General features: G+C 40.8%; 1 protein-coding gene across 2 annotated transcripts; it reads left to right on the top strand.

Moving 5' to 3' along the window:
- Positions 1–6,960: 6,960 nt before the first annotated feature.
- Positions 6,961–23,805, top strand: LOC6496760 (troponin C). Of its 2 annotated transcripts, none has more exons than XM_044718159.1 (4): positions 6,961–7,001; positions 23,183–23,210; positions 23,270–23,665; positions 23,724–23,805. In XM_044718159.1, the coding sequence occupies exons 1-4, from the start codon at positions 6,999–7,001 to the stop codon at positions 23,756–23,758; spliced, it is 462 nt and encodes a 153-aa protein (XP_044574094.1). In that variant the 5' UTR covers positions 6,961–6,998; the 3' UTR covers positions 23,759–23,805. The 2 variants fall into 2 exon arrangements, with proteins under 2 accessions (XP_044574094.1, XP_001965809.2); XM_001965773.4 differs by having other exon boundaries at positions 6,961–7,224.
- The last annotated feature ends 3,109 nt before the right edge of the window (positions 23,806–26,914 follow it).

Genomic DNA, 26,914 nt, shown 5'->3' with positions numbered 1-26,914 from the left:
TCTACATCCAGTTGCGGTAGATAAACCATTCAGACTAACAACAAATAAAACCAACTGGCTTAAGTACAAAAAATATGTCAGTTCGCACATCGAATTGAATCCACGTTTGAATGACGAAGATGATATCAACTTATCCACAAACGCCCTTGAATCCGTTTTGGTCGCAGCAGCTCGCATGTCAACCCTACAAAAGCAAGAAACCTCGTACAATCATAGATACACGAACGTTGAAATATAACAGCTTGTTTAAGCAAAGCACGCTCACGGCGAGACTGGCAAAACAAAGATTAAAAGATGCTACACGATGAGTCATAGCTGCTCTCCATCAAGAAGAAGAAAGGTCCCAAAAACATTTGATAGAGCAGTTATCCCCAACGAGCTCCAAGTTCCCACTTTGGAGAGCACACTCATCACTCAGCGCACCAATAGAACCTGCAATACCAATTAGGACATCCACAGGCAACTGGGCGCGCAGCGACGAAGAAAGAGCCGAGAGATTTGCAGAACATATAAAGATTAGTTTAACCGCTTCTTGATGATGCGCTTCTCAGCGACTGAATAACCAAAAACGTTCAGAGATAATTTGAGCGTAAGAATGAACGTAAGAATGAAAGTAAGAATCTCTCTGGGGCCTCCGGGGGCCTGTCGCAAGAAATTGTTGCGTCCATTTTCGTTGTATGAAATAAGAAGTTTATGTGTTGTATGGTTAGTGATCATATATGATCGTAAGATGTAATGCTGCCATGTCCGATGATTACATCATCAGTGCCGGAGTTCCTCAAGGCAGCGTGTTAGGACCAACACACTACCTTATCTACACTGCGGATATCCCAACGAGCACGCAACTCACCACATCCACTTTTGCTGATGACACAGCGATCCTAAGCCGATCGAGATGCCCCAAGCAAGCAACGGCGCAACTTGCTAAACACCTGGTGGCAGTGGAAAAATGGCTATCCGACTGGCGAATCAAAGTTAACGAACAAAAATGCAAACACGTAACATTCACACTTAACAGGCAAGACTGCCCCCCACTTATTCTAAACAACACAGTGGTTCCGATAGCGAATGAAGTAACATACGGCAAGATTTACACCTCGATAGACGTTTTACTGGGCCCGGCCACATTGAAGCCAAAAGAACACATTTAAAGCTCAAAGCCAGCAGCCTCCACTGGCTTATCAATAGCCGCTCGCCCCTTAGCTTCGACTATAAAGTACTTCTATACAACACCGTTTTGAAACCAATCTGGATGTACGGCTCTCAGTTGTGGGGGAATGCCAGTAACAGCAGTGTGAATATAATGCAAAGAACTCAATCAAAAATTTTCAGAACCATCACCGGGGCACCGTGGTACGTTCGGAATGCAAACATTCACAGGGACCTTGACATACCACTCGTCAGAGAAGAGATAGCACAAATTACAACAAAGTACTACAACAGGCTATCAGTAAATCCAAATCATCTCGCGAGAGCCTCACGCGAGTTTCTAGCAGTCCCCGCCTGCACCGCAACGACCTTCCAATCCAGCGCTAATTATTAGGTACATGGTCCTATTGCTGTTAGATTATTTTAAGATTTGCAACCTTATTGTTAGACTCATAAAGAGAAGATCCAATAAATAAAATCAAGCTTAAAAAAAAAAAGTATGAATCTTAGTTTGGAGTATCGTTTGTTTATTTATATGCAACAATCGCATTCGATATATTTTACACTAGTTGTTCGAAAATTACTACTCCTCCACTTTATTGCTTAGTTTTGAGCCATCTGTGTAAAAGTTTTTTGCATTATCAGTGCCCAGGATTTCGGAACGTTGTTTTTTGTGCGTTCGACACGGGCCAAGTGCGCTTCCCTGAACTCCAGCTTCGATGATGTAGTCGCCCGAAGTAGCTGCGTTGCATCTCACTGAGATCTCTCACTGCATCTCTCTCCCTATTGTAGAGGTAAGATTCCAGTAGCTTGTGGGTGTATTTTGGAAAATACGTTTTAATTTTGTGCATGAGACATAAGCCAGACTCGTCGAAAGCTTGAGGTACGTCAAGAAAAATAGCGCTACAGTATTCTCGCTGTTCGAAAGCTGAGCGTATTTCGGTTAATCTGTTCACTTGCTCGATGGTTCCGTGGTTTCTTCGGAAGCCAAATTGGTGTGCCGGGATAATTTTGCAAGCTTCCAGATGTGGTGTTATTCGAGTTAGCAAGCATTGATCTGTACGATGACGGTGTTGTGTGGTCTTCGGTTTTCAGGCTTCGGTATCATTATAATGATGGATTTCTTCAATTTTTTTTGGGAAATAGCCAAGATTAATGATACCATTAAATAGTTTGCAGACGACCTCTATAGCCCATTTTGGAAGTTCGATCAGCATCTTTTCCGTCAGTAAATCACCACCGGGAGCCTTTTTTGGTTGTAGCCCTCTTATGACTTTTTCGATTTCGTTCGGCCGGAATGAAGGTGCAGTTGACTGAGGGGTAGCCTCTGGCTGAATGACTGTCAGGAGGAAAGAATTTGAGGCAGGGTTCGCTGGAAGACACTTTGGAGATGTGTAGCGAATGTTTCAGCTCGGTCTTCGTCGCTGCGAACCCAGCAAGAGTTTCTTATCGGGGTGGTCGTTTCGATTGGGGCGCTAAGATTTGGGTGGGCCCTCCACAGGGGATACTTTGTTCTTGTTGGTGAAAGATTCTGGATGTACCTCAGCTGTGACTTTTCTTCTTGTTGGTGAAGAGCCTGGTTGAGTGATCGGGTTGTTTCTCGCACGAGCTGTTTAATATGCTGATTGGATTTGTAGTATTTTTTTCGGTCTATTTCCTTCCATTGAGGATTAGAGATTTTAGCAGCCGCAACGAGTACTTCTTCCAGGGCGCTTGTAGTGTAGTCGATGTCCGATTCCATGTCAAGCTCCAGGGCGAGTTCTATGTGGGCACTCTCGTACTTTTTGTATTTAAGCCAGTTCGTTTTTGGCGAAGTCAGGCACAGGTGAGTGGTCTGATGATAAGTCCGAGACTGCTTTGGCACTTATTAGATTGCAAGGTATGTTTTTTGTCACCGCAAATTCAATAAGGTCTGGGAGCTTGCGTGGGTCGGTATGTGGGACTCCCAGGGGAAACATAGTCCAGTTTGTTTTTCACATTTATAATTGCATTGTACAATTTCCTTCCTCTGGGAGTCACTAGACGTGATCCCCAGTGCATATATTTGGCGTGATAAGTGAATAGAAGTCCATAAATGGTCCTTCCGTGATTAAGAAACGAGCAGGGCAGAAAACGGCAGCAATTGAAAGGCTTTCGTTTCTTGACAGAATTTGTATCGATGTTGTCTGCAAGAAGTTTGTTGCAAACCTCTTGCGAAAATCTCTGATTAGAACTCCAGTTTCCTGGGCCTTCCCATCTGGATGATCGGTGCGGTAGATTATATAGCCTCTTATTTGAAAGAATTTGAAAGTAATTGTGAAAATTCTAGTTTATGCCGTGAGACACCATTGGCGTTCCACATTGATATTCGTAGAGTCTGCATAGATAATTTGGACTGTTGTGCTACGAGCAGCTGTATTAATATGTTCTGGTGTTGAACAAGTGTTTGTATTGTCGTCTTCATGAATGACATAAGCTCCATCATACTGTGTACAAGCATCATAGTTTCCGTTTTGCTATGTGGCTGTTCTGGGGCCTGTTGAGCGCTTTGTGAGTTAGGCTGAATTGGATTTTTCATTCCAGATCGTAGAGCATCGGCATTGGAAAGCCGTTGGTGGTGTTTAGGGGACCGAATGAGGACCTCGCAGCTTTTGCGAAGAAGACGTCTGGCGTAGCTTTTGATGCTATGTACACATTCTGTGGATTTTGGTTGCGCGATTAGGTCGCTTGACGCATGCGACTCTTCAACTTCTTTAACACCATACATCCTCTATAGTTTGCAGTGTGGTTGCCTCCGCAGTTTCAACATTTCTTCGCGGTACTGTCCTTGTTTTAGTACAGTGAGAGGAGTTGTGAGCATCCCCGCAGACTACACAGACAGCCGAAAGTGTGCAGTATGACCTAGTGTGTCCATACCCTTGGCAATTAGTGCATTGCCCTGGACCGTTCCGTTTATGTGGCTCTTCAACTGTGATTCTCCGATGCAAAAGATGCTGCAATAGCTTGTAGATTGGGTGGCTCGAGCTTTCTGGCTCGAGCTCGACCTTGAGAAGGGGTTGTGGCTTTTTATCTTTACTTAGAATGTTAATAACATTCATGGTGGCGAAGCACTTTTCTTAAAGGGCGGTTTTTTATTCAGTTATTCGAGGATTTCCCTCGGCCCACTTGGTTAGCTGGTGGATACGCAGCCAATGAAAAGTCGACGCATTCAAGAGTCCGGCACCTTTGCTCCAAGAATCGTGCCATGGACTCCCAAGATGGAAGGCGGTCGTTGTTTCCGGCGAGAGTGTCTTCCCACTTGGCTTTTGTGGCAGGATCCAACTTCTGAAGGACAATTTGGATAAGCAAGCATCCTTGGATCTCGGCAGCTTATTCGGAACTCATGAGAACCCTCATATGCCCATTGAACCAGACCCTACAGACAACAGACCCTAGCTCCGCCACACGAAGCGCAGGATCTCGTTGAAGTGAGACTGGAAAAGTAAACGCCGATGACTAAAACGATTAAGCAATAGGTCAAGAGCCAACAAGTGCTGTTTTTTTTACCTTCGATTTGAAACTTTAGGTAGTTTTAGGTCACTTAGATTATTGCGTTCATCCATTCTAATATTTTTAGCTGGAACCCGAATGGTGACTTTGTAAATTACGTTATCACTTCTGAATTTCAGTTAATTTCAATTATGTTTAAACTAATATTGCATCAGTGGTCATTATTTAAAGAAGTTCAAATGTGTATTTTTTACTATGTTTTACATAATTTAATGCAATTGGATGAATGATGCCCTTAAAAGCATATGTTTCAAAATTCTGAAAAATCCAATCCACTTTCCTCTCATCAGCACAAGAAATGGTGCGAAATCCACCCACTTTAGAGGACTAAAAAACTTACCTCAACCATAAACATATTTTGAACAGGAAAAAGTTACAAACTGACCTGACTGCAAAAATGAAGTATCTGAAGATATTGTATTATATTGTAAACTTAGATTGTTAATAGTTACTATTAGTTACTACTAGCTAGTTAATACTAGTTAATATATAAATTATTTGTCATAATTCTATAGTCAACGCCAATAAGTGGATGAGAATTATCTGCCTCTTATTATTCGGGATTTTCGTATAACTATCATATAACTGATAGATCGAAAATGCAATTACTTTTGTGTTTTTTTGTGACATAATTGAAAATTAAAACTAAAGCACTTAACTCTGCTAAAAACACAAAAAGTGGGACATATGTAAGATGCAATGAATGGGTTGGTTTCGGTTAGGATAGGTTTTACATGAAATGATTCCGATTTCGGGGATGGACGAATCCAAAATGAATTTGGGCTCCCCCAATTTAGCCGTCTACGAACATACTACTTTGCTGCTGTTTCACTCTAACTTAACAGTATTTGAATTTGAACTTTGTAAAGGCAATGAAGTTCAAAATGACTCTACGTTTTATTTAGAAAATGTTTGCATGAGAAATAGAAAAGGGCTGTTTTAAATCCATTAGGGTTTTCCCGGAAATTATTTGAGTTTTCTTCACCTTTTCAACCTTTCCACGAACCTTTCAAGACCTCCTCGAACATTTTAAGACTAAGATAAGATAAATCCATTAAGCCGTTCTCGAGTTTTAGCGAGACTAACAGCAATTCAGTTTTATATATGTAATTTTCATGGAGGTTACCGAGAGGTATTCGAACAGATTGATCTTTGTGGTTCAAGTTTCTTGCTTTTTCTACCTCGTTCAATATTTTTAAGAATGCTTATACGAAATTCCTGGTCGCGTGTATGGAAAATCCCTGCGGATTTATAAACATACAGACAGACAGACAGACGGACAGACGGACATGCTCATATCGACTCAGGAGGTGATCCTGATCAAGAATATATATACTTTATAGGGTCGGAGATGTCTCCTTCACTGCGTTGCACACTTTTGACCAAAATTATAATACCCTCTGCAAGGGTATAAAGATGGGACTTGGTACAGATTACTCTTTGGGCAAAATATTTCAATATGCCAAATAAGGTTCGGCCGACTATATACGATCCGCTAACGATATGTCTAATAATATAAGATGCGTGGCGCCACCTAGCGGACTGCGACTCAACTACAAGGGTATATCAACTTCGGCTCCGCCCGAAGTTAGCTTTCCTTTCATGTTTTTTGTTCTAATTGGCTAGAGACAATTTTATTGCATTCATTGCCATCACTTATTAATCAATTATTTGGCAAAAAACTTTAGTTAACAACTTTAATGCATCAATATAATAAAAATATACAAACTTCTTTTTCTTTTGAAAATTCTCTTATGAACATTTTCTCTTAGTGAGTTGCGTATGGTTTGTTTAAATATGTTGGAATTTACTAATCTATTACATTTTGCGCACCCCTGATTTATAAGTATTTGGATAAAAAATATTTACGGTGTTTACGATACGCCGCAGTATACAATAATAAGGATATATGTAATAGCGTAAATAAATAAATAATTTGAGTGATCTGAATTTAAGTTCGCACTTCCCTTATAACTAAATTAAAAAAAGTGAATTTTCATCAGTACGCCCAATTGTTTTAAAATTGTAATTTATTTATTATTAAACTAAAATATTTCTATATTTTGCCTTTTATAAGTTTACTGTAAATTTAAATATTTAAAAATAAAGGATTTGGACATTACAAACTAGGTATATTATTGTCAATCTAAAAATAAAACCCCTGAGATCGTAGCTGATTTTCAAACAAAAATATTTTTCCCACATCACAAAACAGAATATTTATGCTTGCTTTTCAATTTTGTTTAAATAGTTGTTGCTAAAGCAAAAATAGTTCAGGTGCATTTGAAAATTATACACAAATTTCAATAGTTTTCTGTTTCATGGTATTGAAGCAATATAAATGTGTTTTTATTGCAGTATGCGATAGAAAACATTTATTCTTCATGTTTATTCGGATCAGTATAAATCATCACTTCATAACAAGTATTTTTTAACATCGTTGTTGTCGTAATATTTCCATTATTTTATTAGAGGTGTGACGTAAATAACAATTGTTAAACAAACTTTGTTTTGGTATAAAAATATCATTTATCTAATAAAATGAGTGTAAGTAAAGTTGTGTCTAGTGAGTTTACAACTACTAGTTGTAAAAGTGACTATTTTCGTTTTTAATAAATTAGTTTCAATTGTATGAAGCTTATACAATTTATAATCTGTTCTTAAAACTTTTGTTTTCAATGAACAACCTAAAAGTTTTATGCCTCATATGAAAGGTTTAATATCATAGATAATAATAATATAAACATTTATTACATACACCATTGGTTGCAAAAATGTTTAAAATAAAAAAAATTTTTAAATTTTGAAAATAAAAGTTTTAGACTTTATTTTATTTTTATCATGAACAATTTATTGTTACAAGTAAACTTTTATAATAAAAAATTAACTAACCTAATATTAAAATGTTTTATAAATATTAATAAAAAATTTTTGTTTCTAATATTTATTCAAAAGTTACTCTTATCGGTTGATTTAATCTTGTAAGAATTATGAGACAATTCTTATAATACAAATTCTTAACAAAATCTCACCAACCTATCTTCAAATACAGACAAGTTCTGTACTTTTGGATTTTCAGTTATAAGGCTATTGTATATAGTCGGCCGATCTTTGTGGAAATTTGGACGATCGAATCAGTTGGCCCAAAATAGAATCCATTGACAATTCCTCCCTTCTAAATTAAAAAAGTTGTGTCATTTCCGATCGTTAAGTTAAGTTGTATGGAAGCTATTGAATATAGTCTACCGATAACTATGAATTCTGGTTGAACGATTATGTTGGCCCACAATCAATGAGTTTTATCGCAGCTTTAGGATATAGTATATAGTCGGCCGATTCTTATGAAATTTGGCGTAATTATTTTGCCCAAAGAGGAATCCATTGAAACTCCCATCCTTCTAACTTGAAAAACAACCAAGTTATGGCATTTCCGATCATATAGTTAAATGCCAGCTATAGGATATAGACGGCCGATTCTTATGATGATTTTGTAGATAAGATATTTTAACCAAATATAACATGTGTGGAGTGTCCCAGCCCTCTAAATTAAAAAACACCAAAGTTATGGCATTTCCGATCAATCAGTTATATAGCAACTATAGGATACAGTCGTCCGATAGACAAATAAAGTTAAAGGTGAAAGATTCTCAGCGCGGAAACATGCTTTCTTTTCGGGGCAGATTCCGCTTTGAAATTCGGGTTTGAAACAGGGGTGATTTCGGGACAATTCTCACTCCTGAATTCGGATTCGAAATTCTGGGCTAATTCATGCCTGAAATCGAAATTCCGTGCAGCTTGTTCCAGATTTGCGGCGGATTTCGGGGTGATTCGGGGGACGCACGGGTGAATCCGGGGTGATTCCTGGGTGATTGGTGCTGCTGGGAAAGTATTCCCCAATATACATATGTATGTGCACGTAACAGCAAGCTTCACAGGTGGTTGCACAAAATTGTTAGCTGCACTTCTAATACTATATCTTGAGTTAACTAATTTTGCCAGAAATAAGCGATATATTAAAAGTTGCGTCATCTCAAGATCTATCTTCACGTGCAATATAACTAAGGTCAAACGAGCCAATTTTAAAAAATAATTCGTTTTCCTAAAAAAAAATTAATTTTCACTGTATTTTTTTTTGTCTACTATTAAGACGTTTGGTTTTTAAAAAAGTAAAATAGATATTTAAAAAACCTTTTCAACTGTGAAAAGCACGTTTTAATATTGTTTAGTTACCGAGCGTTTTCGGGAGCTTTATTTTTTGTGTTCTAAATATTGGCTTTAATAAAAACAAGCACAGTTCGATATATAAATATTCATACAATTTATTTAATTGTTTTGGGGTTTCTTCAAATGATATATGTACATATGTGACTGAGTAGGGTTGACGACCGAAAAAGAATAATGACGCGAGAGCGCGGCTCAACGCTTGATGCTGCGGAGCGACCGAGAGATCCCGCGAGAGAGCGAGACAAACACTAGCACATGACCGCAGATGCAGGTGGGTCTGCCAAACTTATAGACGAACCCGTCTGCCAAACTTAGTGTTGTAAGCAAGCACTTGCTGAAGAGTTGGAAAGGAGTCAACCAATAAAATTGAAGGGCGAAGCTCTAAAGCTGGCTTCTCAACTACTATCGTCGCAGGCCAGTTTTCCTGTGTCTTTAACAGATAGGGCGGCCTCTGACACCATAGCCTGGATCCGAGCAACTCAGTAGGAAGGGCTCCATGAAACAAGATATCTGCTGGATTTTCCAACATATCGCCACTCCATGGAACTCGTCACATTTTGGATGGTTGACACGCGGTTAGCGACAACAACTCTAAACCTGTCAGGCTCATCTCGAATCCACGAAAACACGGCTCTAGAGTCGTACCAACAAAAATTCTTCCCTTTCGCACATAGAAGGCGGCTCTCAGCCCCTGGCGACCTGGAAACTATGTAGACACATGCTCCGTAGGCTTCAATGCTGGCGTCACAAAATCCATGAATCTCCACGAGTGCTCCAGACGTAAGTGACAGCCGAGGAAATTCTGCTGTTGGGTGTGACTGAAGCTCCAGCAGATATCCTGCCACTCGGTGTAAAAACCCTGAGGTAAGCTTTCTCCCAAGAAAGATGCTCTCGGCACAGCATTTTTGAATAATATATTTTCTTCAAGAAGAGAGGAATATTTTTGCTTTAGTAACAACTGGACCAACAAGGCTCAGCGGATCGTATAACCGCACTATTGATGATAGGACAGAACGTCGGGACGGCTTCGAAGTGGTCTGAAGAGCAGAAAACGAAAGCACCAGCTGATCAGTACAAGGATCCCAAGCCAATCATAACGTTTTTGTGAAGTTGCTGCCGTCATCAAAAAGTCCTCTTAGATCCCGATCCTCTTTAGCACGTTAGGGATATTGCAGCACCATTTTCGCAGCTGAAATTCGCCCTTGGACAAAAGCGCTAAAATATACCCTAAATTGCCAACAACCTCCTTCTTGGAACTGCCACCAGAAATAAGATCATCGACATAAAAATCTCGAAGCAAGGTTTCGGATCCCACTGGAAAGTCTTCCACCTCGTCCTTAGCCAATTGGTGCATCGCTCGCACAGATAGATGGGACGCAGGCTTTGTATATGTAACAGTGTCCAATTTATATGTTTGTAGCTCCTACAGAGGGGAATCTCCCCACAGAATGCACTGCAAGAAGCTGTCAGACGACGCCATCCTCACACAACGGTACATCTTACAAATGTCGCCAGTCAGCGCTACCGGATGCGAAGGAAACCTCAGCAGGATGTGAAAAAGCTTAGGTTTGATGACCGGGTCAGCCATTAATATGTCATTCAGAGTATAACTGGAGGTGGTAACAGCGGAACCCTCGAACACCACTTTCGCGGTGGTGCTGTCCTTCTTTAGCAATCTCGATGCAACTCCGGCGGAACCAGGGACATATGACCTAGGTTAAGATACTCCTTTATAAAGGCCGAATACTGAGCGCGCAGTTCGGGCTGATGAGACAGTTTCCTCTCCAACGACTGGAAACGACGTAGAGCCTGTGAGTACGAATCACCCAATTAACCGGAGTTATGTTTAATTGGCAACCTGACTATACTGACGGAGGCGTCACCTTCTAACCTTACGAAGTTCTTAATAAAGTGACTCTCGCAATCCAGTTCTTCCTTTGACGCCTTCACAATCGGATCGCTGCAGGTTTCCACTTCCCAGAACTGTCGAAGAAGTTGATCGAGCGCAGTAACGATCGCAGTTACTTGCGCCGAGTCTTCAGACCATTAGGATTGCACGCTGACTTGCACAGAAAACCGATCGGTAGAAAACCCTGCGTCACCTATACCGGATACAGAAACCGGAGACCTTATCTTCCGCAGCTGCAGCTGGTTCGTCAGCCTTGAGGTGACTAGATGCACCTGCGAACCAGAATTGAGCAGCGCTCGGCAGGGCAGTAGAGCTCCGGTGGGTTCCTGGCCAAGATATTGGCAGGGGCCTGCAGCACCACATCACCAAAACCATCCTTGGCGACAAGAGAATTGACGGGAGCGGCCGCTGACCTGCTTCTCGTCGCTAGATGCGGAAACCTCGGGAGAACGGTGTTGGCCTTGAGCTGGCGAATGTAGCAATTCAGAAAACTATGATGTCTGATCCAAGGCACTTAAACGATCCTCAGGCGACAAGCCTAAAAACCTTGGGCAGAAGTTTATTATGTGAGAATGGCCATCCCAGATCGTGCATGCGGAAGAGTTTGTAATCACAAATGCCGAGTTACCTGGGTGAAAAGGTTTACGCCGTTCTACGGCAAGGTTAGATGCATATGATTTCGTCGGCAAATCCATGCTCTCCAAAGTCCGGCATCTCTGCTCTAGAAAACTGGCGATGGACTCCCACGTTGGAATGGAATCCAGGGAATCCGAGTCAGCTTGCATTTCCTTCCACTTAGACTGTGTGGCATCATCAACCTTCTGCAACAGCACTTGGATTACGATGCAGCTAGCTATCTGCTTCGTTGTGCCCATGCTTGCCAGGGCTCGCATATGCGAATTCAATTTGTCCGAAAGCTCATTATCTCATGCTCATTAACATTCATTATCTCCTTTATACCTTTTGTTTAGCAGCGTCATAATTTTTATCCATGAGCTACAACGATCGAACAGTCTCCAAGACAGATTCACGAAGGCAGGACCGTAACCTTTGAAGCTTCTCGACCCGACTTATGAATGGGTTTGTGTCCACCATGGTCGAGAACAGTGACCGAAATTCAAGCCTCCCTGGCCACATCGTTGAAGTTGACGCGCAGATCGTTCTGAGTTCTGCAACGTCCATCTCGGACAGCTCTTTGTGTGTTCTCTTGAAATCCACAACGATTCCCTCCACATTTAACATCGCCTCCGGAAATGTCTCCACTGATTTCAAGGAGGACAACAATCCTTGAAGATCATCAAAAAGGACAACTGCACTTTGACTCAGGAATACTTTCTTTCCAGAAGAGGCACAATCGAAAAACGGATTCATTTTCGCAACAATAATCTTATTTTAGTTCGTTTATTTATTGTCAGCTCATGACCAACTGTGCAACTTCTATATAACGGAGTAAAATATGTATGAGCGATTGTAGCACTCTGCAAACAGCGTATGTATGTATGTCAACAGATGGTAATAATGGGCGCACAAATCACAAACCGAATAATGTTTTTTAATGTTTTAATTTGTTTATTTGTTTATGTTTATATATTTTAAGCCGAGATAAAATTTTAAACGGAAAATAATGTTTTAAAATCCTAAGCACAATCACGTCGGGGTTCACCAAATGTTTAGTTACCGAGCTTTTTCGGGAGCTTTTTTTTTGTGTTCTAGATATTGGCTTTAATAAAAACAGGCACATTTCGATATATAGATATTAGTACAATTTATTTAATTGTTTTGAGGTTTCTACAAATGATATATGCACATATGTGACTATGGTTGACGACCGAAAAAGAATAATGACGCGCGGCTCAACGCTTGATGCTGCGGAGCGACCGAGAGATCCCGCGAGAGAGCGAGGCAAACACTAGCACATGACCGCAAATGCAGGTGGGCGATCGAATGCACAAGAGCGGGGGACGAGAATAGAGCGGGAGTCGCGAACGTAAATATAAAAGAAAGTGACGTCACGAGAACAATAAATTATTGTCGGCCAAACTTCTTTCGGGCGGCTGCTTGACCCAAAAAATATTTTTCTTGATTATAAAGTTATGAGTTTTTTTAATTAAAGAAGTTTTTTTAATTCTTTAGCGTAAGCTTGAGGTATTTTAAAAAGTTGTAGAACAAAAGTTGCTTATATGATAGTAACAAACATCTCCAATTTTTTTCAGGATTGCCAAGAAAATAATAGTGCAAGCAGACAAACTGCCTTCATTTTGAAAAAGCTATACAAATTTCTTGAATAACTTCTGAATGAAATGTCGAATGTGACCAATCGACGCGTATTTAGGAGTAGAATGCGATATATAAATAAATTATATGGGGACTAAAATGTGTCCACCAGTCCCACCTTAGTGATTCCAAATTTTTTACTTTCACTCTAATATCTCCCAAACCAAATAATCTTTGGGAAGTTTTATCTAATTAAATTATCTAATTAATTTGGACAAAAATTATCTAATTAAAAAATACCTTTCGATTAGTATGTAATTCATTCAGATCGGATACCTACAGAAAATTTTTAATTCTTTGGCTGTATATAGAGTCTTCTCGCGCACGCCAAGGCATGCAGGACGCCACCTCGTGGACTGCGGTTCACAGTGATGTTGCAATTGCGATGTTGCTATCAGGTTTCAAGCTTATCAAGTTTGTGTAAAAATTTTGCAACGCCCCTTTCGCCCCCAAAAATAAAATCTTAATGTAAGCTCAGAACAGTTAATGCCAAAATATTCCAATGCCTAATATATAACTAATATATGCCTAATAAATGCCTAATTCATCATCATAATTCAATAATTTATAGAGGAGTTATAGAATTTTCGTCCTGCTTCGCTACTGGATTTTTTGAGTTGTTTATTCCAAAACATATAGAATGTTCTTGATCAGGATCACCTTTTGAGTCGATATAAGCATGTCGTCTGTCCGTCTGTCAGTCTGTTTCTGCGAAAGCTAGTCTCTCAGTTGTAAAAAAAAATGGCACTGCATGGGAAATGGCACTGCATAGGAAATGAACAACCTTGCTAATTTGAAAGATGCTTCGGGCTGTTTCCTAAAATTTTATTATAAATCAAGAAAACCCAGCAAACGTTGTTTTGCAATATATAGAAAAATTTTTTTTAATTCAATAAGAATAATATTATTTTCTCAGCGAAATGAAGTGTACAATATTCTTGGTTAGTCCGTCTTTAGCCAGCACAAATAAACTGGATGGTTTTCCCACGCCCCTTTCGCCCCCAAAAATAAAATCTTAATGTAAGCTCAGAACAGTTAATGCCAAAATATTCCAATGCCTAATATATAGCTAATATATGCCTAATAAATGCCTAATTCATCATCATAATTCAATAATTTATAGAGAAGTTATAGAATTTTCGTCCTGCTTCGCTACTGGATTTTTTGATTTGTTTATTCCAAAACATATAAAATTTTCTTGATCAGGATGTTCAAGAATAAGATATTTTTTCTCAGCGCAATGAAGTGTAAAATATTCTTGGTTAGTCCGTCTTTAGCCAGTACAAATAAACTGGATGGTATTCCCACGCTAGAACATGCCACATATAGTTGTCCGTGGGAAAAGCATGGTGTTTCCAAATCTAAGCCACATACAGATAATGTTTGGCCTTGTGACTTATTGATCGTCATAGCGAATGCCAATCGAATTGGAAATTAAGTCCGTTTGAATTCTATTAGCACGTCTGTAGGAATCATAGGGATTCGTGGCAATAATACATTTTCGCCTCGAAACTTCCCATTCAAAATGCTGGCTTCCCGTGGTGGGTTCAAGTTACGAAGTAGAATGATCGGAGCTCCAACCTTCAATTGTAAATGGTCTGGCGACATGCCTGGCAAATCCAATGAATTTAAGAACTCAATTGGATATTTCACAGTTTCGTTGCCATCACAAACCGCATCAATAGATTTGAATGACACCAAGTCTTCAGGCAAAAAATTTTGAATTTGTAAATTTAATGCATTGACGTCCATATTTTTTGCTGACAAAATTGCTCTTTCTGCCAACCACTTATGATTTTCATATTGTGTGTGTACATTAGGAAATATGCGATCAATGAGAGTATTTTGCGAGTCACCGATTGTGCAGAAGTCCGTTTGTAATTTTATACATCCAGTATTTTCATGTACAGCAACTTTCCCATCGCCAATATCTTACAGTTTTTTGGGGAACGTTTCGGCGGATGGATCCCGAAGCACTTGAACGCGCATGTTCTTCGTCAGTTGTACTTTTTCAACATTACGCCACAGTCGCTATGATTTTAAGCAATCATTGATTTCATCAACTTTTCTGTCCGTTCGCTCAATGCACCAGCTGGCTGACGATAAAAGGTGCCGATTTTCCAGTTGGTTCTCGAGTTGTCCTCAAGGATTTTTTGTGTGGACGACCTCATATCTGGTGCCCCAACAAAGACCGAAGCGGGGAAGATAATAGCTCAGAAATCGAGCCTTTTGAACAAGGGTCAGTTTCAATTAAGTAATTGGTGCTCCAGCTTCCAAGAGTCATACATAAAATTCGAGATGACAGTCCGTTCACAAAGACTCTTGGATTAGTATGAGATCCTCCTGCTGAACTTCTGTAGTTTTCTTTTGAAGCCCTTCAGCCCACCGCAAAACCAACCAGGAGATCTACCTATCTTCCGTCGATCGTAGGGAAAAGATTTTATAGCAGAAGCTGTACAGGGAAAATTTGTCATGGCATTAAAGCCTTCCCCAATCCCTTATCGCCGAGTGGCTGCAAATCCAGTTTTGATCAGCAAATTAAGTTTCCTCGTTTGGATGCGTATGGAGCTGCGTATATGTCTTGTCAGGGCTCAGTGTCGCCTGTTTTGCTCAAAGAGTCCAGTTGCAACTATTAAGACTCAGACAATAACGAATCTGGAACTACCTGGAGCTGAGTTACTAACAAGACTGATGGCTGAAGTTTCTGGCCTTGGAACATATAACAGAGATTATTATTGTTTGTGTGACTCCTCCTCCTATCGTGAATTCAAGACAAACCTTTTCGATTTGCGAACTCGTTTGCCGCCCTACAGAGAGTGTTCACCTACATTTACGAATTTCGCCACCGCATCCTTCACAAAGGGATTTCTGTCCAGGATCTCAAAGGAGGAACCCATCTGCTTTGGCGATTCGTCTTGCTTGCTGAGTTTAAGGAAGAGTTAAGCTTGCTAAAATCATGCAGATTGATTCGACGCTTAAGACCGCTTGCCTCACTTGCTCCTTTTGTAAATGATGCTGCTTTGCTTCATTTAGAATGGCGACTTCGGAACTCTGCGCTGAAGATCGTTTTAAACAAATGCATACGCAGTTTTCGCGCTAAGCCTCATCTTCTGGACCATTTCATGGCTGATCTTCCGACCGAGAGAATTGCAGGATTTCAAAGCTTTGATGTAACAGGTGTGGATTTTTGCGGATCATTTTTCTACAAGACAGCGTCTCAGAATAGTGGCCCTATTAAATATACGCTAGCTTATTTATCTGATTCAGTACGAAGGTAATCCATTTGGAGTTTGTCAAGGACCTCTACACAGCCTCCTTTCTATGCGCTCTATGGTCGGCAAACAGATATGGTCGGATAATGTTACCAATTTTATGGGTGCCAAAAATAAGCTTCACCAGAAGCAGCAGTAAAAACGGCGAAACATCCTTCTGCTATGCTCCACTGTTGGGGCGGCTGGTGATCCTCTGCGACAAGGACAAGCTGGCCCTTCAAAATGACGTGTTGCTCCAGCTGCAACTTCGACCGCACCTGTAGGATAAAGACGTACTCCCGGGACCATCGCTGCCAGAATTGAGAGGTTTGCTTGATTGACGAGACAAGCCGCCATCTAAGATTCTGCTGATCCGGGGTGCGTGGTGCTGGTGAAGCGATGAGCGGCCCGCCTATCAACAGGTGCCCGGTTAACGCCTATTCGTCGCTGGGGCCTGACTGAGAACTCCCTAGGGCTTCGAGTTCAGGACGGCCTCGAATCCAACAGCGACTCCTCTGTGGTCAACCTCGCGCTACATACCGCTCGGTGAAGTTGGTGCTTGGCATTCCTGGTAGACCTCCCATAGTCCGCCCATGAGCGGAGCCCGTGGCGGTTTGAACGCATCCTTTTCTTTATGCGTATTATTGCAGAGCTATGTGGCGACTTGCTCCGATAAAATTTGTCACATTGATGCAGTGAACGTCTGCGTCCATCGTCGGGGCTCAACGTACCTTTAAAATGTCAATAAAAAGGAATCAGTTACCAATTCGGAAATTATTTCTAAGTGAACTACCTAACGACGCAAAACAATCAAAAAGGGCAATGTAGGTCTTGTAGGGTTGCCTCCCACGAATTTTCAATGTCGTCTCAAAAATTTACGCCACATATTTAAAATGGGCGGACAGCACGGATTCGATCTAAGGGTAAATTTCCCATGATTTGAATCTCAGATAAGGCTTGCATTAATGTGTGATCATACTATCTGACTGCAGACTACTTGGTCATTTACTAATTAAACATGCTGTTGCAAGAGACTCACTACTCACATAGACTCACTACTCACATGGACTCACATGAAAATTCGAGTGGTGAAAGTATCGGACGAAGCGCTGAACACTCGACCCGCAACAACGAAAGGGTAGGCCCAGCCTACCTCATGGATGCATCATGGACAAACGGATTAAGCTTTTATAGGCTTGGGCTAACAACCAGGTTTTTTCGGATCTTTTTAATTTCTTCGTGATAATCGTACCCTTGAACTATATGGACAATTTTACTTGAAGCTTCTTGATACTCGACGGGTGTAGGTATCAGAAGTAACTAGTAATCGTCAACATTTTCTTATAAAGCGGAACATGTAAAAGAACACTCGCAGCAGTTTTAGCCCACTCAAGAAAATCCTTCAGGTCGCAGGCTCCATAGGCTCTTATCGGTGCGCCAGAATTGGTGACATCGGCTCACTCATCACAAATCCCGGTATTGAGATATCTTCTAACGGCGACAAGGCACGCTGGATTTTGTTCCACGCTTTTTTAAAGTGCAGTGGAATCGACTCACTCACTTATTGAGCAACAGTTTCTGCTTAAGAATTAAGGCATATGTGTTTGGCTCAATAAGCCAAGGGGGCTTAATAGCTTTGATGTCACCGAAAGAATGTTTCGCTTATTCGCTCTTTCACCCATACCTGAAGTATTAATTTAAAATTTAAATACATAATATTTAGGAACCCAAGCGATTCGTAATGATTTAGACAGTTCTGAGTCCGAAAATGTTATTGGCTTAACGGTGATTTGTAATTAGTAATAAGTCGCGAGAGAGAGTGGACGTGTTTCTGTGCTGCTCCGCCAGCAGCTATGCAAATACAAGAAAACTCAGTGAAAAAGCAAAAGAAGTGGTGTGCTCTAGAAATCGCGAAAGGACGCTTTTGGACACACATAGGTCTCTAACTTATAGTGTCCAATAACTAATACAAAATCAAAATTTATTAAATTCAAAAATTGAAATGCCAACACGACAAACTAAACCAACAGCTTGTGCACATTCATTTAATGAAATAAGAGCGGCCCCCCTGCCTGCAGTACCTAACATAAGCAACAACAACATGAAAGTAAGCTCTCTGTCCCAGAAAAAGAGCGTAGACGATCTTCCAATGCCTATTTCTCATTCGTCGCAAACGAAGAGCGTGCAAGATCAAACGGGCATTGACCGGGCATTGACATATATCCAAGTAAAACGAAAGCTCAGTCCGCAGCCGAAAAAAATGCTAACGCTGCAAAAGCAATGAAAGTCAACAATCAAGACGAACCGATTAATTCTCTGTCTGAAACAGATTTTCTATATTAAGCGAAGACAGTAATAATGAAGAGAATACGGAAGTTCCCAAAGCCAAGCAAAAGCCCCCACCCATTTACATACGTGATCAAAACTGCAGCTATATGGTAAATTGTCTCGCTAAGCTAATTGGAAATAACAACTTTCATATAATGCCACTGGCCAAGGGCAATATACGGGAGACCAAGCTCCAAGTCTACACGGATGAAAATCATCGCTTAGCCACGAAATACCTATACAACAACCAGAAAAAATATTACACCTACCAATTGAAAAGCAACAAGAGCCTTCAAGTGATCATAAAGGGTATTGAATCGTCGGTACCAATAAATGAAATAATCGAAGCCCTTTCAAGCGCAGGTTTTAAAGTTAAGGGAGCCATTAATATCATCAACCAACAAAAAGTCCCCCAGCCTATGTTCAAAGTTGAGCTGCAACCTGAAACGAAAACAACTCCTAAAAATATGATTCATCCCATATACAAGCTACAGTATCTTCTGCATAGAAGAATCACGGTAGAGAAACTTCATAAGCGCAACCAACCTCTACAGTGTTCAAACTGCCAAGAATATGGACACTCAAAGTCGTACTGCACCTTGCGTTCAGTCTGTGTGGCTTGTGGCGGCCTCCATAACACTGCCTTCTGTACCATAAATAAAACCGACCATAACTCTAAGAAATGTGGCAACTGCGGTGGAAATCATACTGCCAATTACAGGGGATGTCCAGTTTATAAAGAGCTAAAAAATCGTATGAATACAAAAAAACCCTTACAACAACGCCCGTTTGCCACTCACACTAACCACCAAACCCCCACGGCGTCTTTGACTACACCAGGAGTTTCTTTCTCAAGCGCTCTACGATGGCCAGGACTATTAAATAGCGTAGGTTCAGCACCACTGGAAACTGAAACTGTAGGATATCCACCTCCGCCTACGGGTACTACGAGGGAAAGAGTAGGCCAAGAATCTGCAACCCCCGAAATAAAGGGTATCGAAGGAATGTTGTCCACCACTAGACTTTCTATCACCGGGAAAGCCTACATACTGGCCAGCGGACCCACGGAAGAAGCCAGACCTAATTGACTTTGCGATCACTAGAAAAATTCCACGAAGCATCTTTCGAGCCGAACCTTTGTATGACCTATCGTCTGACCATTAAGTTGTCCTTCTTCACCTATTTCAACATGCCGAATTGCAAAATAATCAAATTTATCTCACATCAAAAAGGACAAACTGGCTTAGGTACAAAAAGTACATAAGCTCTCACATAAACATAAGACCGTCAATTAACTGTAGCAAGGACATTCAAGATGCAGCCAACCACCTGGAAGACATGATGACCTCAGCAGCAAAGCTCTCGACTCCTGCGACCACAGAAAAACCTCCATACTCCGCCACAAATTCCGATATAGAAAATCTAGTCCGGGAAAAACGGCATCTCCGCCGTGAATGGCAGGCACACAGATCCCCTTCTTCAAGGGAAAGCTAAAAACAGCGACACGAAGGCTCACAAAGGTCCTACGGAGCAGAGAAGAACTTGCTCAAAAATCATACATAGAACAGCTTTCCCCAAAAAGTACCAGGTGTCCTCTATGGAAAGCCCATCCTAACTTAAAGCCGCCCATAGAAGCAGATATGCCCCTTCGAAAACCAGATGGATCTTGGGCGCGCAGCGATGAAGAAAAAGCAAGCGTCTTCGCTAGTCACCTTTGTAAAGTTTTTACTCCAAATCAAGCAGCCTCTCCTTTCATTCTTCCAGAGCTACCAATTCCAGATCCAATTCCAGCTATAGAATTTCAAACAACTGAAATCACTAATGACCTCATTGCGCCGAAAATGATTATGGAGCTCCCTGCGTGCGCTATCAATTATATAAAAATTCTATTTAACTCTATTACAAAGCTTGGCCAATTCCCCCAACAATGGAAAAAATCCATTATAATAATGATACCGAAACCAGGTAAAGACAAAGCTTCATATAGACCAATAAGTCTACTTTCATGCTTATTAAAGCTTTTTGAGAAACTTCTACTGCTCCGTATCACGCCTTATATGACTTCGAATAATATAATCCCCGAACATTAATTTGGCTTCCGAGAAAAGCATGGCACCATAGAGCAGGTGAACCGTATCACATCTGAAATTCGAACCGCCTATGAACAGCGAGAATACTGTTCTGCTATATTTCTGGACATATCCCAGGCATTTGACCGAGTCTGGCTGCAAGGACTTATGTATAAAATAAAACTATTACTCCCACAAAACTGTTATGAGCTGCTCAAAACATACCTGCTTAATCGAGTGTTCACAAAAAAACTTTACAACAGAAGAGTTCGAAATTAAGGCGGGCGTACCCCAAGGAAGCGTCCTCGGCCCCATCCTATATCTTCTATATACAGCAGATATCCCAACAGACCAGCGTCTAACTATGTCAACATTCGCCGATGATACAGCCATACTAAAAAGATCTAAATGCCAGCTGGAGGCATCCAGAAGCCTCTCCTCTCACCTTGCACTAATAAAAAAGTGGATGGCGGACTGGCGTATAAGATGTTTACAAAGATAAACTAATTATGTATTAGATTAAGATTTTTAAAATTGTTGTTAGTCTCTAACAACAAAGAAAAGGAAAAGGACTTTAAAAGGTTTAAGGAAAACAAAATTGAAAATCTAAAATTTTCATTTTTTGAAAAGATTTAACTTTGAATCATTTTAAACTGGAGGTTAGCATTTGAATATACTGTTTCAAATTTTGACCATACAATGGGAAACGATTTCCCGTATTTTTGATTGAAAACCAAAAATTTCAATATTTCAAAAGGTTTTTTAAAATTCTAAAATATTCCCAAGGCGGGCAAACAATTTTATTTCAATATAAAAAACAATTCAAAAAGTCAAATTTAAAATTTTTGGAAATTTGTCAACAATATTCAATTTTGAAACGATTTAAGTATTTTTTTTATATTTATAGGGACTGGGTAATTTTGAATGGCGTCGTATTTTTTGTCGTCGGACAAGATTCTCTTATCTGTGAATTTATGTCATAAAAAGTGACTTCATGGATAAATAAGTATCATCATCTTATCAGAATCCGGTAGAGATTTTTTTGATACAGTGGGGACATTTATAATTTTTATTATATAATATGAAATCTAATATATGTATATAATAATAGCATTATCTACTGTTGAGTATCTTCGGATTGTATCTTCGAAGTATTCTAGACTTATCAAAATTGGTATCATTATTAATATTATTATTTGGGCTTCCATTTTGGTATATAACATATTGAATATGTAGATTAACTACCATTAAAGGCTTAAGTAATGACGTCCTTAACGAACCTTCTTGGGTTGTTGTACAACTTTGACGGAACCTTGAATTCTTTGCCATGGATAAATCTCTCCTCATGTATAATTATGTTGTCAGTAAACTCGGGTTTTGAATGAATATTTTTTTAGCTTTTTCACCTTTTAATAAACGTGTTGAAACATTTAAAAAAAAAATTTCTCTACTCCGGAGTTAAACATTGAATTAAGACACAAACTAAAAACAAGAAAGGAAAGCTAACTTCGGGCGGAGCCGAAGTTGATATACCCTTGCAGTTCAGTCGCAGTCCGCTAGGTGGCGCCACGCATCTTATATTATTAGAAATATAGCGGATCGTATATAGTCGGCCGATCCTTATGAAAATTGGCAGATCAGATTTTTTCCCAAAATAGAATCTGTACCAAATCCCATCTTTCTAACTTAAAAAACACCAAAGTTATGCCAATTTCGATGCAGAGGGTATTATAATTTTGGTCAAAAGTGTGCAGTGAAGGAGACATCTCCGACCCTATAAAGTATATATATTCTTGATAAGGATCACCTCCTGAGTCGATATGAGCATATCTGTCTGTCTGTCTGTCTGTCGGTTTCTACGCAAACTAGTCTCTCAGTTTTAGAGCTATCGAGTTAAAATTTTCCACACATCCTTCTTTTCCTTGCGGGTAGTACATAAGTCGGAACAGCCGGGATCGGTCGACTATATTCTATAGCTGCCATATAACTGATTGATCGTAAATGCCATAACTTTGGTGTTTGATAAGTTAGAGGGTTGGGACTTTCCACACATGTTTTATTTGACCAAAATATCTTATGTACATGTAAATATGTACATAATCTTATGTATAATCATATAATCATATGTCTTATGTAAATTTCATAAGGATCGGCCGACTATATCCTATAGCTGTCATAGAACGATCGGAATTGGCATAACTTTGGTGTTTTTTAAGATAGAAAGATGGGACTTGGTACAGATTCCTCTTTGGGCAAAATAATTCAATATGCCAAATTTCATAAGGATCGGCCAACTATATACGATCCGCTATATATAAGATGCGTGGCGCCACCTAGCGGACTGCGACTCAACTGTAAGGGTATATCAACTTCGGCTCCGCCCGAAGTTAGTTTTCCTTTCTTGTTTTCTTTGAATATAACCATTAATTTTCATATTTATTTTTTTTTAGGACGATTTAACAAAGGAGCAAATAGCTCGTAAGTTATTTAATGAATTAAAAAAGGTTTCAAATTTATTCATTGAATATCACCGACAGTTCTTCGCAATGCATTTAATGCTTTTGATCCAGAAAAAAATGGGTATATCAATACAGCTATGGTTGGAACGATTCTGAGTATGTTGGGTCACCAGCTCGATGATGCAACCTTAGCTGACATTATTGCCGAAGTGGATGAAGATGGGTCTGGTCAAATAGAATTTGAGGAGTTCACGACTTTAGCTGCTAGATTTCTTGTTGAAGAAGATGCAGAGGCTATGATGGCCGAATTAAAAGAAGCGTTTAGGCTGTATGACAAGGAAGGTAATGGATATATAACTACGGGAGTTTTGCGTGAAATTCTTCGAGAATTAGATGACAAATTGACTAATGATGATCTTGACATGATGATCGAAGAGATAGATTCTGATGGATCAGGAACCGTTGACTTTGATGGTAATATACATATTTAAAGTAATTTAATTTAATAATGTTTCAATACTCTTATTTCTAGAATTCATGGAAGTTATGACTGGTGGTGATGATTAATAATGTAATGCTGATAATAAATTGAAAACATACATTGAATAATTAAATATAATACGCCTATATTTATATAATTAGTTGGGAGAATGCAGTGCATATGTATGTCAAACGCACATAACCTATCTTAAAAGCAGAAAGGAAATCCTTGCTATTACACAGGCCAACAGCAAAAAATCTCCACGCATAATTTCACCTGCTCCATATCTTTTAAGCCCCCCTGAACCAAAGTCCAGAACAAACATAGGTTCTATCACCCACAGTTTCCGCGGTACACCTAAGAGAAGAAATTGATCAAATTTTACCACATATTGAATTATGTAGGCCGTGTAATGGCTATGACCATCATTGTTTCTAGAACATATCATTTTTGAAATGTATGTGTACCAACTAAAATTAAAAAATGGTATCTAGCAGCTACCATATCTTTGGAATACTCATCCAAAGTTGAAATCTCACATTTTCTACATTAATTTTTTGTCTTCTATGATTTTTCTCCAAACATTTTTCTATGGAATTATTTTCTTATTGAAATCAGTAGATCATACCATGTTTTAATTTTGGATTTAATGAAAAGCTCGAAATAAATTTATTGAATTTATTATAGGTGGTTAAACAATATTATATTTTCTTCAATTAAATTGGAGTTTTTAATCTCATATTTTCAAAAAGTCATGGCTATCTACAACTTCTGTAAAGCTTTACGAAACAAGCTGAACCTACAATAGATACGTTTTGAACAAAGAAACAGTTATAGATAGCCATGACTTTTTGAAAATATGTTGTCTAATGTTGTATGTGTCTAATGTGGAGTTGCCTTTAAATGGTTCCCCACAAACGTAGGTCCAATGAAAGAAGATGCTTCAAGGGCATATGGCCGTGGCAGACGGGCGTTTTATTCTGAAATTTCTTAATTAGTTTCACAATACAGAATCTTAATCTAAATCTTATTCTTACCGCAGTGTGCCCTCCTACAATAAACAAAACAATGAGAAGGCATTCACTCTTCCAAAATTAGTAGGCCCGTACTTCAAAGGGCCAAGCTATCGGATACTTAAAAAATACTAGATCCTACCAAATAGTACTCTACCTATCGTTTGACCTACAATGTTTGACCGTCGACATCCCCGACCCCGTGAAGAACCGCTTCACTTAAATCCAAAACTGCAAGTTACGAGACGGGCCGCAATATTGTTCGAGATAGGCCATTATCGTTCACGCGCACAGTGGCTCGTCTGACGACTCAGTCAACTCCGCAGTAGACCTCCTCCACGATACCCTTGCGCCACTCTCGTCTGGGCAAGGCAGGATCGCAGACGAAGACCATATCGCCCTGGCGGACGGGCTCCGTTCTCCAGCACCACTTCTCGCGGCGCACAAGCGTAGGCAGGTACTCCATGACCCTCCTCCTCCAGAAACGGTCTCGCAGCATGCGGGCAATCTTTCACTGCTTTCGCGTAGAACCCTCCTTAGGCAGCTCCGCATCCAATCCAGGCGTATCCGGCAGGTTAGCTCTGCACCATCCGCTCCCATACTCCACCCTCAGACACATCTCTAAATCGTCTGGCCTCCCTGTCAGCTCCCACGAAGTTCTTGCCGTTGTCACTCCGCAGTTTTCGTATTGGTCCTCTACAGCAAACGAAGTTCCTGATCGCTATTATGCAGGAATCCGTTGACAGGTCATGCGCCAGCTCTAAGTGAATCGCCCTCGTCGTCAAGCACGTGAACAGGGCAACCCAACGCTTCTCTCTGTGACGGGCAACAGTCACCAGCAGTGGCCCAAAGTAGTCCAGTCCAGTATACTTGAATGGCCATCCTCCCACTTCCAAGCGATTCTCTGGAAGGGGTCCCATTATTGGCGGCATCGGCCACGTCCGTTGCAACTTGCACTCGTTGCACGACGAGATGACCTCCTTCAGCAATGGTCTCATCTTCGTGACCCAGAATCTCGTCCGGATCTGAGCAATCGTCGCATCCACGTTTCGATGCTTCATCTGGTCGTGGAAGTGTCTTACTACCATCTCCGTGAGACTGTGCCTGTGTGACAGTATCACAGGCCTCCTCGCACTGTACGGCATGAACAGCGCGGCATCAACCATAGTTGCCATAGACTCGCAGAAGTCCATTTTCGTCCACGTAAGGCGCCAGACCTCGAATCTCGCTCGACCTGGCAACGTCCTTTCCGCGTTCCGCCGACCTCATCTCGTCGGGAAATGCGGCACCGCTGCGCAAACCTCAGGATCCAGGCTGTGGCTTGCTTTGCGACCGCGTCGCATCATCCGCTGCGTTGTCAGCTGTTGGCACCCATCTCCACTGGGAAACCTTTGAGGACTCCAAAATCTCCGCCACTCGGTTGCCAACAAACTGCTTGTATCGGCGTTGGGTGCTGCCGATACATTTCAGCACCGTTCTTGAGTCCGTCCATAACACCGTCTTACTGATGTCCACACTGTGCTCCTCCTTGACAGTGTTCATCATTCTGGTTCCAAGGACCGCTACCTGCAGCTCTAGCCGTGGGATAGACATCGTTCTCATTGGCGCACACTTCGTCTTTGCGCACACGTAGCTAACCTGCACGTTGCCATCCTCGTACGTGGCCCTCCAATGGGCCACCGCCGGGAATGCAGATTGACTTGCATCCACGAACACATGCAACTCGATGGTTCGAACTGCTCCACGCCCAAAATAGTGTCGAGGTCATCGGAACTGTCCCACGGCGTCCATCTCTCTGCGCCAGGCAGCAAAGGCTCTGCCTATTTCCTTTGGCAGTGGTTCGTCCCCCTGGATCTTCTGCCTCCAGATCTCCCGCAGTAACAGCTTTGCTGTAATCATCAGGCAGCAAAGGAACCCCAATGGGTCGAACGTCGACATCAGCAGGCTCAAATACTTCCTCTTTGTAGGGACTAGATCTCCACTTAGAACGCTTTTTGGCACTCGATGATACTCCACGTTGAATCTGAAGTCATCCGTTGCTACCTGCCAACGCATTCCAACGATCTTCTGCTCAGCCTCACCCCATTCGACGCTCTTGAACTGTCCAGGTGGTCCCAACGCCGCTTCCACAATGGGTGAGCTGGATGAAAACTGGCATAATTCGAATCAAGCCTCCGCATGTATCTCCTTCACTCGAGTAGATACCGCAATAGCTTCGCTCTCCGTAGC

This window comes from Drosophila ananassae, unplaced genomic scaffold (genome assembly GCF_017639315.1).
Source record: "Drosophila ananassae strain 14024-0371.13 unplaced genomic scaffold, ASM1763931v2 tig00000091, whole genome shotgun sequence".
Taxonomy (NCBI): Eukaryota; Metazoa; Arthropoda; class Insecta; order Diptera; family Drosophilidae; genus Drosophila; species Drosophila ananassae.
The sequence above is the reverse complement of the archived record's forward strand: the minus strand, read 5'-3'. Positions and strand labels throughout refer to the sequence as shown.